Consider the following 14,660-nt stretch of genomic DNA (forward strand, 5'->3'; position numbering starts at 1 on the left):
TCTCTCTCTCTCTCTCTCTCTCTCTCTCTCTCTCTCTCTCTCTCTCTGCCTATTCTTTGGCTGTGATGACCTCTCATTTTTAAGGCCAGTTGATTCACAGTTTCTGGTTCCTCATCTGCTTCCTTGTCTCTCTGCCAGGAAACACCACGTGCTTTCCAGTTCTCAGAGCAGGAAAAGCCGCTTCTCTCCTTGGCAACATTCATTCTCAGCAGATGAAGGGTTGTCTGCCGGGGATCTGGGGGCAAAGGCCGAGCCCTGGCACTCCTACTAAGCTGAGCTCAGCCACCTGCCCTTAATACAACAACTGTGGAAATAAGTAATAGTGACAAACAGAGAGAGAGAGACATTTATTCTGTGTGGCCCCACTGGGAAAAGGAGTAAAGAAAGAGGTCCAGTGACCCAGAAGTCCGGCTAGGCACCAGCATGAAGCTTAGGTTTAAACAGAGGTAAAGAGTGTGTAAGAAGCGCAAGGAAAGGCGGGAGAAGCGACGCTTTGGCGTCAGGACTAGTTCCAAGTGTCACAAGGTCGGGAGATCTAGGCTGGAGTCAGACCCCAGCGAGCCTGTTCCTTATCCCTCCCCCACCCCCACCCCCAGTTGCAGCACGTCCGCTCTGGATTCTTGCGAACTAGCCTGTCCCCCGCTCCAGCCCCCAGCAGCAACCTGTCCTACGGGAGGCTAAAGGCAAAACAAACAAAAACAAACAGGCCGGGGTGGTGGCGGTGGGGGCGGATCAACAATCTCGAACTGTGGAACTGGAGACAGAGGAGACCCTCCACCGACCCACTCCCTCCATCCTGAAGCTCGCTGATGCTGGACGTGAAGATTCCAGCAGAAACCGAGGGGGGTTTCCCAGGCACTGGAGCAGCGGAGTGTGGAGTGTCCCGAGAAGAGCCGGATAGGGTCGGCGAGGTTTGGGGGGAGGAGGAGGAGGGAGACGTGGGATTACGCAAGCTCTCCCTCCCCTTCAAAGTGAAAAAATAAAAGAGAGAAGTAATCCTCTGTCTCCCCCGAGTTAACCAAGCTTGCCCGCTGCACGGGGGTTTCCTGTGCTCCACGCTCTGCCCCACCCCGTGCGATGTCACCGCGCTCAGCTGACACAAAAACAAGAGTCTGCAGGGCAGAGGTCTCCACTCTGGACCGGGAGAGCTCTTAACCGACTCCAGGAGGTGGGCGCGCTGCGGAGGACAGACGCCAGCGGGTAACGTGTCCCCCGAGGTCCTTTGCACAAGTTTGTTCAAAGCCGGGGTCATCAGGTGTCGTTCTCCCCCCGCCCCCACGAGGTTGTGGGAAAGCGGGGTGCGACGCCTGAAATTCCAGGGTTCGCTTCCCACTCTTCAACTCCGGGTGGGAGCTGCGGGCTGGGGACGCGCGGGGAGCACGGAGGCTTAGGCGGCGGGGAGGTTTGTGGGGAGGAACCCAAACCTTTTCAAACCCAGCCTTGTAAGATCTGCCCTGCCGCACTTGAGAGCAAACAGCTGAATCTGGTACCCGGCGTCCTGAGGAAGGAGGCCAAGCGAGGTCCTGTCGGGTGGGGGGGAGGGGCGATGCGAGGTGTAGTGTCCGCTCTATTACCAGAGCCGCCTCTAAGCTTGGCTTGGGGCTCGCTGACCCCGGGGTGCCCGGACCGTAAGTGATAACGCGGTTAACAACAATTCAATGGGCGGTCCAATGTTTCCCTTTAACACTGGGTGGTACTGAAAGCAGAAATGAGAGAGGAACAGAAGAGAGAGGGCATTTGGCAGGAGCTGCGGAGGTCCTAGGCTTGGGGTGAGGTGGTGGCTGGTGGTTCAGAGGTATGCCTCTAAGAGGAAGCGGCCCCCCTTTCCAAAAAGACCAAAGCTGGGCTTGCTCTGATGGGGAAATAGAAACTGATCTCTAATGTGTTTGTGGAAGGGGAGGGGGGACGGGGGAGGCGTGCGGGGCTGAGGGAGGAGCGGGTAGAAGCGAACTGAGGGTTTCCTGTGGTTAGATCTCCGCCGGAGCTGTAACTTACTTAGCGCGGCAGCGTCCTGTACCAGAAGGAAGGGTTTAAAGGCCAGGAGGCATTTAAAAATCCGGAAGTTTTACTCTCTTTGCGCAAGTCAAAGAAGAGTGGCCACAGGTTTACCTGGTCAGATAGGAGTTAAGCCCATCGGAAAGCAGAAATCCAGTTTAGCATTAGGACTTTCAGTGGTCGCTGTCGGGCCCAAACAACAGTCTCTGAAGTCCTGGTGCCTCGCAGGGTTTCTTTGTTAGTGAAAATATGAAACAAAACAAAACGAAAAATTACTCTCAGCGTTCCTGAGTATATTACTTCCTGACCTTAAATAACTGCACGGGAGGAGAGGAGGCTTCTCTTGTATTAACCAGAGTTGGGGAAGACAGCTGTTTTCCTCACTACACAACAAGTTTTCACCGAGAGGGAGACTTGGTGGGTCTGAGAAGTCTAAACTTACAAGCAAGGGAAAAGGAAAACAAAGATTAGAGTCATCTCCAAGTCTTAAAATGCCAAATGAGACTCATGCTCTTAATCCCAGCACTGGAGAGACAGTCAAAGGTGGATCTCTGTAAATTCCCCCAACCTGCTCTGCATAGTGAGTTCTAGGTCACTCAGTGCTGCATAGTGAGACCTTATCTTAAAAAAAAAAAAAAAAAAAAAAAAAAAAAGTCTCAAAGTATAGAATGCAGAATTAGAGCCATTGGTTTTACCATAGATTCAATTTCTACAGGGAAAAAAAAAGTCAGCAGACTCATGAATTTCCTGGTGTGTTTTGAACTCATGATAGTCCAATGAAATATTGAAATTTGTGTTTTCAAGATGATTTATGCATGTCGTCTTAGGCAGATTTGTTGAGGTGTTACTGAATCCAACCCAGCTCAGCTGGAAGAGCAGCCTTTGACCCCATCTCTCCAGTACCTTCCTGATCCATTGTAAAACTGGGTTTCTTCCTTCTTTTCTTCCCCCTTTCCCTGTCTTCCTCCCTTTCTTCCTTCCATCTTTCTCCCAGCCCCTTTCTTTCTTTATACAGGGCTTAGATTTACATCCCAGCCTGGCCTAGAAACCCACCGAGGACCGGGACTCCAGGTCATCAAGGGGGTCACCAATCCCACATTCCTGTTTTCTGGCTTTGTTTTGGCTTCTGGTGGCATGGCCATCTCTCCATCCCTTTATTTTTTATGTTATGCATTTAATGTCATTTAATGTCTGCCCAATCCAAGAGAAAAATGTTGAGAGAGAGAGAGAGTCACACAGAGATAGAGACACTGGAAGACACACAGACAGACACAGAGAGACATAGAGAGAGAGAATATGAATTTTATCACACACTCTGGAGCAGCCAAACCACAACTTTCTGATTGTGCAAAAGCTGGTCAGCAACTTCCCTAATTTTGCCTCCATTTCCACCTCAGGAAGCCAAGCATGTTCCCCAAATTAATCATGAAGGATGCTCCATTTCTAGCAGCTTGCCTATGTCCCCACTGAAAACAATACCAGCCAAGCCACAGCCAAGCCTTCCTTAGTTGTTGCTTCTGTAGGCTTTCCAATTCCCCTGCCTGTCACTGAGTTCCAGCCAATGAAAGTGATGGTAGCTGACTCCCTTCTTATAAGGAGCTCAGAATCAATACTCTGTTCTCAAGTGAGTACTCCTATTGATATCCATAGTTTCCAGGAGGTTCCAGGAAGGCACCATCTTACCATTAGCTATTCTACATCCCAGCCTTTGGCCAGGTGAATACCCACAGAGCCTCTTGGACATGGCCAATAGGAGCTCATTGATTCTGCAGCAATATAGTAAACAAGCACGGACACTGAGTCCTCCTTGTATTGAGTTCTTAGCTAATTGCTTCCAGTTTGATAGCAGAGTTTTGTTCCTGGTTCTCATTTTGTAGCATCCGTGGTGGAATCAGCCTATTCCTTTTTATCCCTTTCTCTCTTTTGCGTTGCTCATAACAATGAGAGTTGCAGGGCAAAACCGGCTTTACAGACCAATGAATTTGTAGTTCTCCTTGAACACCAGGTGTACATTTAGACAAAGAATCATAGTCATTAATAAAACCAGATATGGTTTTCCATCTACCTTGAGTTTTTGTCCAAAAACTCATCTCTCTGGCTCACAGCCAGCCTCTTGAGGGGACACAGATTGTTGAGTCTGTGCTCAAAGGTCGGTGACATGAGATGCCAGGTGTGGAGATATTTTTTATTTTTTCCTGATGGTTGACAGCTTTTCAGGGTGTTCAAACTCTAGATACCCTACTCATCTAGGGAAAAAAAAAACAAAACACTTGCTTCTTACATGTATACTGGTAAGCACCTTCCTAAATGTCTAAAATCTATATCAAATTGCCATCTCTGTTGTTCCAAATAGTCACTAACTTTGTTTATGGAATTCTGCCATGTATAGCTACAGACATTCTGTCTTAACCTCCCTGATCAGAATTGTATTGCATGGATATTCTCTCTCTCTCTCTCTCTCCTCTCTCTCTCTCTCTTTGTGTGTGTATGTGTGATGTGTATATAATCTGTACGTGTAACTTTTTGACACAATAGAAACCATCTGGATCAGAGGATTTAAAATGATCCGTTTAATATTAGCAATGATAAATTCTTAAGGCAATCAGATTGGACTAAAAGAAAATCATCCTAAAAATACCCTAATCTTCGTTGGTGGAGAGAGACAAGGAACCAAGAAAAGCCATAAACATCAGCACACCGAAGATTGCTTTTGATCAAGGAAGCACCCTTCCTGGAGTGTGCAAGTACTACTAGAAATTTTCCTGGGTTTTGCAGGGGACCCAAGAGACATTGCCATTCAGAGAACTTGACCAAAATAGTCACCCTAACCACATCATAAGCCCTGGCAAGATGGCTCAGTGAGTAGAGGTGACTGCATGTAGGCATGATGATCTGAGCTCCACCCCAAATTCTACAGGGTGGGAGAGAACTGACTCCGTAGAGAGAGTTGTCCTCTGACCTCCATGTGCATGCTGTGACATGTGCCTGTGCACACACACACACACAATAAATTTTTGATAGAAAGCAAAATCAGGATGAGCAGTGCCCTGTGGTCATTTCTGTGATGAAAGTGGGTGTCCCACAGACTTGGCCTCTTTCAATGAGCTGGCCTCACCCTATGTGGGAATAAAGGGCCAACTTCAGAAAGACGTCCTTAAACTGGATTCCCCACCTTCTCGTTCTTGTTCCGTCCTAATGGTTTTTATCTTTCTGGGTTTCAGGAAAAGACTTCAGCTACAGGCCGAGAAGATGAGTTTCCTGGCAAATTTGGAAATGAACTTTGCGGAGTACATTGTAGACGGAGGGAGAGCCACCCTTGGGGTTAGGCAAAGGGTGGAAATGGACCCTGCCCACCGGGAGAGACAGAATGAAGTCATCTCGCAAGCAGTGTGTGCTCTGCTGAATTCCGGCGGGGGAATGGTCAGGGTTGAGATTGAGAACAGAGACTACAATTCCGAGTGTGATGGGGTAGGTTTGAATCTGCCGCCATTGTTCAGAAACCATCTGGACGAGATGCATCAGGGGGAGCTCTTTTTAATATATGTGAACTCGTGGAATGTGGCCGACTCAGGCGTGCCGCTCGCTACCTTGTGTTCCAATTTGTACCACAGATGCGGAAGATTTACTGAGGTCATGGATTCTCCAGAAGCCCTGCTGTTCCTCAGAAGAAGGGTTGAGGCTCTTAGGAACGATGGTGATCCTGACTTAGTAAATCCACAGGAAGCCTCTGTTGATAATCACATGATCTCAGCTTCTGGTTTATTTGAAGGCTGGCAGCTCCAGTACCTGCAAAAACTCAACTTTGCAGAGTCCCTACACGTTGATTTTCAAATGTTCTCTGCAGACCTTTCCCAGGGCCTTAAAGAGAGACTCCCCGTGTGTGTTTCTGCCCTTGCCAATTCTGAAGGAGGATATGTGTTTTTCGGTGTGCACGATGAGACCTGTCAAGTCATTGGATGTGAAAAGGAAAAATTAAATCCTTCTACCTTGCTGGCTACTATTGATGGCTGTATCAGGAAGATGCCTGTCTATCACTTCTGTGCACAGGACCATAAAGTGCAATATGAAGTCAAATTCCTGGAAGTGTATGAGAAAGAGGCCCTCCATGGGTATGTCTGTGCAATCAAGGTAGAACAATTCTGCTGTGCAGTATTTGCCAAAGCGCCTGATTCCTGGGAGATAAAGGACAATCATATAAAGCAGATAGCCACAAAGGACTGGGCAGCTTGGATGGTAGAAACCGACCCAGGTAAGAGGACAAGATTGCTGGGGGGAGCGGGGGAAGGCAGAGAGAAAAAGGGGAGATGTGGAATTCTTTGGAATTTGGAGGAAGAGCTTAGTAGCTATAGATGGTGGGTCATTGTCCTCCCATTCGACTGCTCATCTTGAATATTCTCAATGCATCAGAATGACAGTTCCATTAGAGGTTGGTGGAGGGGTTAATCCGAACTACTTACTTCTTTGTTTGTTTGATTGTTTATTAGACACAGGGTTTCTCTCTGTAGGCTTGGCTGTCCTGGAATCGCTTTGTAGACCAGGCTGGTCTTGAACTCAGAGAGCTCTGCCTGCCTCTGCCTCCCAGAGTGCTGGGATTACAGGCGTGCACCAGTAAGCCCGACTTGAATGACTTACTTCTGTCCCACATCTTTTCTTCTCTTGCTTATTTTTTTTGAGTTTATTTTTTTAATTTGGGGTAACCTAGGCTAGCCCCTTACTCAAAACCTTCCTGCTATAGCCTTCAAGAGTATGGGTGACAGGTATGAAGCACCCCACCCAGCACAGATTCCCCCATGTTCACATTAAGACCTCTTCCTTTCCAATTACCAGCTTTCATTTAATTATCAAGCAAATCCCCTTTCCACACCAGCAGATATGTCCTTTCTAACTAACTTCTTGACAGTTTCCACACCCCATTTCAAAAAGCACTCTTAAAAAGATTAATTTTAATATTATATATATATATTGCTTTGATGATATGGGTGCAAAATGTATGTGCAGTACCTGCAGAGGCCAGAAGAGGGCAACAGATCCATGGAACTGTAGGTAACAGATGGTTGTGAGCTGCCATGTAGGTGCTAGGAACAGAACCTGGGTCCTCTGGAAGAACAGCCAGTGCTCTTAACTGCTGAACCATCTCCCAACCTGTAAAAATTATTTTTAATCCTTTCTTTGAGCTTTTCATGAGCAAACCATGATTTCCACATTTTCTCATTTCAGGAGCCGAGGTATAATACTAACCATACTGAACACCTAGAGAGCAGGGATGTGATAGCCACCTGCTTAGTAAAGGAAAGATAAATGAAATTAGATGCAAGAAAGCCAATGGTAACTTCAAAAGTAACAAAACAAAAGGGTCCATTTCAAAACTGTTCAGCATTCTATACCACTGACATTCACATTTTCTATTCATATATACTTAAAATGGTATTCTAAAAAAAATGAAACAATTTTATTTCAATGTGATTAAATATTAAGGATTTGGAGAGGTAGCTCAGAGGTGAAGAGCATGGCTGCTCTTGCAGAGAACCTGGGTTTGGTTTCCAGTTGATCTGAACTGGAAATGCAAATAGCTTACAGATCACAGCTCTGAGTTTAACCTGGCTCAGCTAAGAAGTCAGGCTGCCCTCTGTATACTCACCTTCGTTTCTTGTTTCCTCAGAGCTTTACAGTTTTCCTCAGATGACCCTCGCAAGGAGCGTGTTAGACACCACACCCAAAAGCAGGCCTGTGTTCAAACATACAAGTTTGAGAGGTGTGGAAGAGTTGCAGAAGGATTACTTTCCAGGTAATTGCCATCTCTGGCTGGTTTAGAACATGCTGATTGTTCCTATATTCAGGAGGGGAAAAGCCTTGACTCTTATTTCCATACAAAACCACTTATGGAAAGTTTAAGGAGGGGCCTGAATATCGCTTAGCAGTTAAAAGCACAGGCTGCTGTTTCAGAGGATGAGGGTTTGATTCCCAGCACCCACATGATGACTTACAACCATTACAGAAATGGGTAAGCATATTGGAATATAGTTACAGAATGGAACATTAGCAGTGAAAATGGGTGCATGATTGTGGAGTGTAAGCAGAGGGCTGAGTGCGGTACATCTTGTCGTGCCCTTGTTCCTGGTTTTTCTTTTCTTTTTTTTTTTTTTATTTTTTATTGATTCCAAAATGTTTCTAAATATTCTACTGTTTCTAAAATGGATTTTTTTTTCCTTGGCTTTAGTTATTTCACTATGAAGCCTTTTGCATACAGATGGAGCATAGAACAAAGACATAATTTTAATAAGTAATTGTACCATGAAACTCATGTAAACACCAAATAAAATAGGTAACCAGAACTCTGCAAATACTCTGCTGCCATTTCTTTTTCAGATTCCCTTCTTTAGAAGGACTTTTGGGAAATGCCTATCTCTCTCTCTCTCTCTCTCTCTCTCCCCTCCCCCTGTCTTTCTTTCTTTTTTTGCTTTTTTGAGACAGGGTTTCTCTGTGTAGCTCCTGAAACTCCCTCTGTAGACCAGGCTGGCCTGGAACCCAGGGTTAAAGTTGTTGCCACAACACCCAACACTTTTTTTTTCTGCCTTAAGCAGTACAATACACATTTTTCTATGGATAACTGACATGCTGTTAGGATAAATTCTGAGTAGTAACAATTGCTTATCGATTTAGCTGAACATTTCCAAAATGCAATCCAAAACATATGCGCAGACCCATGTTCACCAATACAGTCTTACTGTGGTGGTTTTCTTCTAGAAGAATCTTAGAAGCATTTTGTGGTATCAATATTATTTTGACGGTCAATATATTCAGTCAGTGAGCTGATCTGGAGAGAATCACCAATTTTACAATAGTAAATTTGCTCATAGTTCGACATGGCAATATTAGCTTGCTGATCACACAAATCCTGCTTACATTTTGCTAAAGTTTAACAATCTGCTATGATTTTATTAACTCTGAAAAATTAAATTGCTAATTAAACTGTAAGATGGGTGACTAACATGTTTGAAGGACATTTACAATTAATGGAATACCTATATACCCATCCTTTCAAGGCTTTGTAACATTGTTCTTTCATATGTTAATGTCGTCCTTGGAGTGGGCTCTTTCGTGATTATAACTTCTGTTAGTGATCTTCCCCTATGCAGGTAAAGCTTAGTTCTTACTTCATAAACTTATTAATGCAAAAAGAAAAGATAATTTTAAGTAACTTTTTCTATGTGAATTTTTATTACTTGTACTTATTTTAGTTCAAGAATTATTTAATTATTCCAAAAATAATGTTCCATTAAAATAGTAGTAGAAGCTGGGAAGTGGTGTCAAGTGCCTTTAATCTTAGCACTTGGGAGGCAGAGGCAGGTGGATCTCTGTGAGTTCAAGGACAGTCTGGTCTATAAGGCAAGTTCCAGAACAGCTTGTCTCTTTCCTATAAAGAGAAACCCTATCTCGAAAAACCAAAAAACAACAAAAATCATAGCAGAAAAAAAAATATAGTAGGATACACCCTGAGTTCAGTCCATTTTGATCAAAGATAACTCTAGTGTTTCTCTTAGCCTCGATTAACTTTATTGCTGTATCCAGTTTACGGTATTAGCCATATGACCAGCTATGCTTCTCCAACATGTATCTCCTGTTATGACAACCTCTCATTTTTATTTAGACTCTACATATTGTTCCCTATATGTACTTAAAAATGTTAATTGTTCAGGGGCTGGAAAAATGGCTCAGCAATTGAGAGCACCATCGCTCTTGCAGGGATCCCGGCTTGATTCCCAGCACCCACGTGATGGCTAATAATCATCTGAAACTCCAGCTCTAGGAGATCACATGTCACCATCTGGTCTGTGCAGGCATTATATGCACACAGTACTCATTCAGACAAAGTCTCATATGTATAAAAAAAAATAAATTTCTTTTTACATTTATTAATAGTATTCATGCAAAAGTCTTTATAGTGTCTTGCATTTTTATATATACTTATTCATGCAATACATAAAAATCTTTTAAAAGACTTTAAAAACTCAAAAGTAACTTACACGAGGTGGACATTTTTGTTGTATAGTTCTAGGTAGTGGCACATCCATAGTTTTGTGTAACCGCCATCACAGTTATACAAACTAGTTCCATCACCACAAATAAAGCCTCCTTCATGCTGCCTCTCCTAACTCAACCTGGGCGGATGTTGATCTGCTCCGTGAACCAGCCATCATATGGCTTTTGTCAAGTGTCCTGGTGGCTCTTGCACGCTTTCCTCCGTATCCTCATCTTCCTTTCTTTGCCTCTCACTTTTGGAAACACACACTGTGTGGAGTTATCTGGATGGACCGTGGTGTTTGTTGTCTCCTCGCTTATACATGCTCCTCCTGGAGTCTCACTCTGTGGCCCTGGTCGGCCTCAAACTCACAGACATCCGCTTGCCTCTGCCTCCTGATTGCTGGGATGAAAGACACATTCTACCACTCCCAGCTTCTCCTTTTTATTATTTCTCTTTTGCGGATCCTTCCACTGGCTAACTAGAGGGCACCCTTGGGGCTCAGCTCAGCTGTCTCCTTTTCATAAAGACTTAACAACTGTCATTTCTCTTAAGCTGTGCTTTCCATAAATGTTTGCAGTCCTAGTGAAGCTTCTTCTTGCTGCCTTTGCTACTTTTTACTCATTGTTGTCTGTGTTGATTGCAGCTGGTTAGGGGCTCATCCAGACTTAGGATTGCTTCTCTCTCTCTCTCTCTCTCTTTATTTTACTAATATAAAACTGATCATTGACACATGATAGGGCCCAAAGGTTGGCAGTCATGTAAGGGTGAAGTGGAATAAGGTAGAAAAGGCCAATTATTGGATACTGTTTGGTTGATATATTAAGTGATTTACTTAAAGCATTGCTTGTACTGCCTGTTTGCCAAACCTGTCACCTGAAACAGATGGTGATCTGAAGAAATAGCTGAAACAATGGGTCATGGTCCTTCAAGTCCTGCTGGCTGCCATGTACTCTTGTGTAAAATCTTGCTTATTTGCCCACTCTGCTTGATGGTTTTAGACTGCAAAGTGTGAGTACAGGGTGGACTGGGATTGAAGGCTTTCCCGGGCTGTCCCAGCTTTGGCCCGCCGGTGGCATCTCCTCTCTTCTACTCTCAATGGTGTCAGAGTGCTTACTCTAGAAAGATTCCCACAGCGGTGGTGATTATCTGCCTGTCCTGGAAGTCTCTAATCCATTCTGATTCTTCCCTGTCCAGTGTCACCCAACAGGATTACATATACTCCAGAGAGCGTCTACAGGGACCTCTTCTCAGACCACAGAGGACTAAGAAACCTAATAAATTCAGAAATGCGCTGTTTCTCTCAAGGGGTATTGGTTTTCTCCCACAGCTGGGCTGTGGACCTAGGTCTTTCAGGGAAGCAAGGAGTCATCTGTGATGCTCTTCTAATTTCCCCCAACAATGTCCCGATACTGTACACCATTTGCAGTCAATGGACTCTGGGGTACAAGTCTTATTCTATGAAAGTCGCTCGTACTCTGAAGGAGCAGTTGGTGAACGTGGGTGGCTACACCGGGAGACTAGGCATTATTCCCTTGGTCTTACAGCTGGGTTCTGATCAACCAGTAAGGCCCAGTTTAGAAATGCCGGTTTACCCCGAATCCTATAACTTCACAACCATGGAGGAGATGGAGGAACTGCTGAAGTCCCTTGTGATCGTCTTGTTTGGGTTCAGATCCTTCTCAAACGAAGAGCTACCCTCTGAGATCATGATGCTACTCACAGACCAACAGTATCAGTTGCTTTCAAAGAATCTTTGCAAGTGTGGAGAGCTGTTTGTTCATGGCTTACCCGGCTCAGGCAAGACCACTCTAGCTCTCAGGATCATGGAGAAGATTAGGAATGTGTTCAGCTGTCAAGCCAACAACATTCTCTACATCTGTGGGAACCAGGCTTTGACGAGGTTTATGAGGTACGCAGCCCTGACTCTATTCCTTTCTTTCTGGTGGGCAATTGTAATGGGTGTGGTGTTCACAGGCTGAGCTCTGGGTTGTTGCTACCAGGTTCAGGAACTGTAACTATCAGTTGGTTTGACTTGTTTTGCTTGACGGAGAAAAATCTGATCGCACTTCTTACCCTTTCAGCAAGAAAAACCTTTGCCAGGCAGTGACACAGAAAAATTTCATGAAAAAAACCTTTAACAACATTGAACACATCGTCGTGGATGAAGCTCAGAATTTCCGAACCGAGGACGGGGACTGGTATGCGAAGGCAAAATCCATTGTTAAGACCAGGGGAGGCGACCCGGGGGTTCTCTGCATCTTTCTGGATTACTTTCTGATCAACCACTTGTGCTGCAGCGGCCTTCCCAGTCTCCAACAGCAGAACCAAGTACTGATCCTCACCAGGATGCTCCGTAACGGTGACAACATAACCAACTACCTACAACACATAATCCAGCAAATCAGAGAAAACCCTCCCGTCAATGTCCCCCCAGAGGCCCTGAGGTTGGGCCAAGAACCCGAATGGGTTCTACCTGTCACTGGCAGTTTAGAGATTACTGATGACTTGAGTTTGGAGCAGATGGCAATCTACATAGCAGAGAAATGCCAGTGTCTCTGGAGGTCTGGCTATGACCCCAGGGATGTCGCTGTTCTTTTCAGCAACACCAGAAATATAGACAAATGTAAAGACAAGGTTCTTCTAGCAATGAGGAGGAGGACTGCGTCTCAGCTCAGCGAGGAACCCAGTTCCCTAGTGCAGGTCAGAGAGGGGTTGGATATTCTGGGTAATCACATCGTGTTCGAGAGGGTCCACCGATTTTCAGGCCTGGAAAGAAGCGTAGTGTTTGGGGTCATCCCAGTGGCATCTGACACAGCCATTTTCTACAATGTTCTGCTCTGTCTGGCTTCCAGGGCAAGAACCCATCTGTACATCGTAAAGCTTTCGGATTGTTAGGAAGATAAGTGTCTAGAAGACTTTGAAACTCTTTGATCTAAACATTTAAGCACCAAAACATTTAATGTGCAGTTATCCACTTAGGTGACAAGTACTGGTGCAAACAAGTACTGGTGCAAATGACTCAGACAGTTGTTAGAGATAGCAGAGGAGCCGGCACTGAGATTCTGTCTGTCTGCCTGTCTGTCTGTCTGTCTGTGTATGTGTGTGTGTGTGTATTGGAAAGTATTGGTTGTTTGGAGTAGGGAGGAAAGAGCTAATCATGAGAAGACCACTGAACTATATGTTCTAGTAGACTCATATATTCCTTGTTTTATTTGTTTGTTTGTTTTTAATTTTAACACAGACTCCCACAGAAATGCTTGATCCTGGTGTATGGGGAAATCATGAAGGGTAGAGGGGTATAGTTTGTCTGTCTCTAGCAGGACACGTTTTGAAAAATAAATTCACAAACTGCAGATTATAATTTCTTGGTGAGACCAGTTTAGATTGTTGTGTTGTTTTCCATTTTGCCTTTTAATGGTGTCACTGTCTTTGATCTTTGCCTCATGCATGACCTTTTCATTCAGAATCTTTGCCCTTTGACTCAGCTTTAATGTTATTCCTGTGGAGACTCCGGAGTTACTGCGGTCACAGTGCCACAGGGAGACTCCCTCTGTGGGGTTTAGTGGTCTGGAAGGTAGGGGACCTAAGAGGATGGATATACAGATTCTAAGGTTGACATCACTTCACATTTAGTTTAGTAACCATTGTATGCACATGTAAGTCAAATATCTGTTCTCCAGGTTCTCAGTAGTTCAACCAGTCTTTCAAGGGCCACTGATGAAAAATATTCATCATTTACTTTAGTTTCTCAGAAACTCAAAATTTAGAGCCATACAGACTTGTCTTTTTGGGAGACACAAACAAAAATACAGAGTTAATTGTCTAGTAAAAAAGGAAAAATAAATCATGAAAATTTAAGGGAAATAAGCATATATGGAAAGTATGATATAAGTTGAGTAACTTGGAGAAAAATCACATATTCTAACAGGAGTATCTAAGCCTATAATGTTTATATGAGCGTGTGTAAGCAGGGCTGAGTGTGGGTGTAGGCCATGAACTAGAAAAGAGACAAAGAAGCTTGGGGAAAAAAAGCAGTGGGGATAGGAACAGCAGGTTACTTGTGATATGAAAACAGAAAAGGATGCTGTCGGGGAGACAGAAGCTGGGCAGAGAGATGGGCTCATTGAAGGGAGGGGAAACAGATATTAGTGAAATACTGTAAAAAAAAAAAAAAAACCACTCAGAACTTGAAGGTAGAATTGGTTTGCTTTAGGCAGCCTAGTTACAGTCTTAAAAATTCACACACAAGGGGCTGGAGAGATGGCTCAGTGGTTAAAAGCACTGGCTGCTCTTCCAAAGTGACCCAGGTTCAATTCCCAGCACCCACATGGCAGCTCACAACTGTCTGTAACTCCAGTTACAAGGGGCCTGACACCTTCACACCAACGCAGATAAAATAAAATTGAACAAGTTATTTAAAAAAATTCACACACAAAACAATTTACTTCTAGCCAGGTGGTCAAGGTGCATGCCTTTAACCCCAGCACATGGGAAGCAGAGGCAGGTGGATCTCTCTGAGTTCGAGGCCAGCCTGCTCTACAGAGCAAGTTCCAGTACATCCAAGGCTACACAGGAAAACCCTATCTTGAAAAGCCAAAAAAAAAAAAAAAAAAAAAAAAAAAAAAAAAAAAAAAAAAAAAAA

The 14,660-nt window shown here is 44.4% G+C and overlaps 1 protein-coding gene across 1 annotated transcript; it reads left to right on the plus strand.

Moving 5' to 3' along the window:
- The first annotated feature begins 1,037 nt into the window (after window positions 1-1,037).
- On the plus strand, window positions 1,038-13,815 carry Slfn5 (schlafen family member 5). The gene is made up of 5 exons (XM_055619666.1): window positions 1,038-1,200; window positions 5,217-6,244; window positions 7,655-7,780; window positions 11,213-11,927; window positions 12,100-13,815. The coding sequence occupies exons 2-5, from the start codon at window positions 5,245-5,247 to the stop codon at window positions 12,911-12,913; spliced, it is 2,655 nt and encodes an 884-aa protein (XP_055475641.1). The 5' UTR covers window positions 1,038-1,200; window positions 5,217-5,244; the 3' UTR covers window positions 12,914-13,815.
- The last annotated feature ends 845 nt before the right edge of the window (window positions 13,816-14,660 follow it).

Source organism: Psammomys obesus, unplaced genomic scaffold, assembly GCF_907164565.1.
Source record: "Psammomys obesus unplaced genomic scaffold, mPsaObe1.curated_primary_1811, whole genome shotgun sequence".
NCBI classification, from domain to species: domain Eukaryota; kingdom Metazoa; phylum Chordata; class Mammalia; order Rodentia; family Muridae; genus Psammomys; species Psammomys obesus.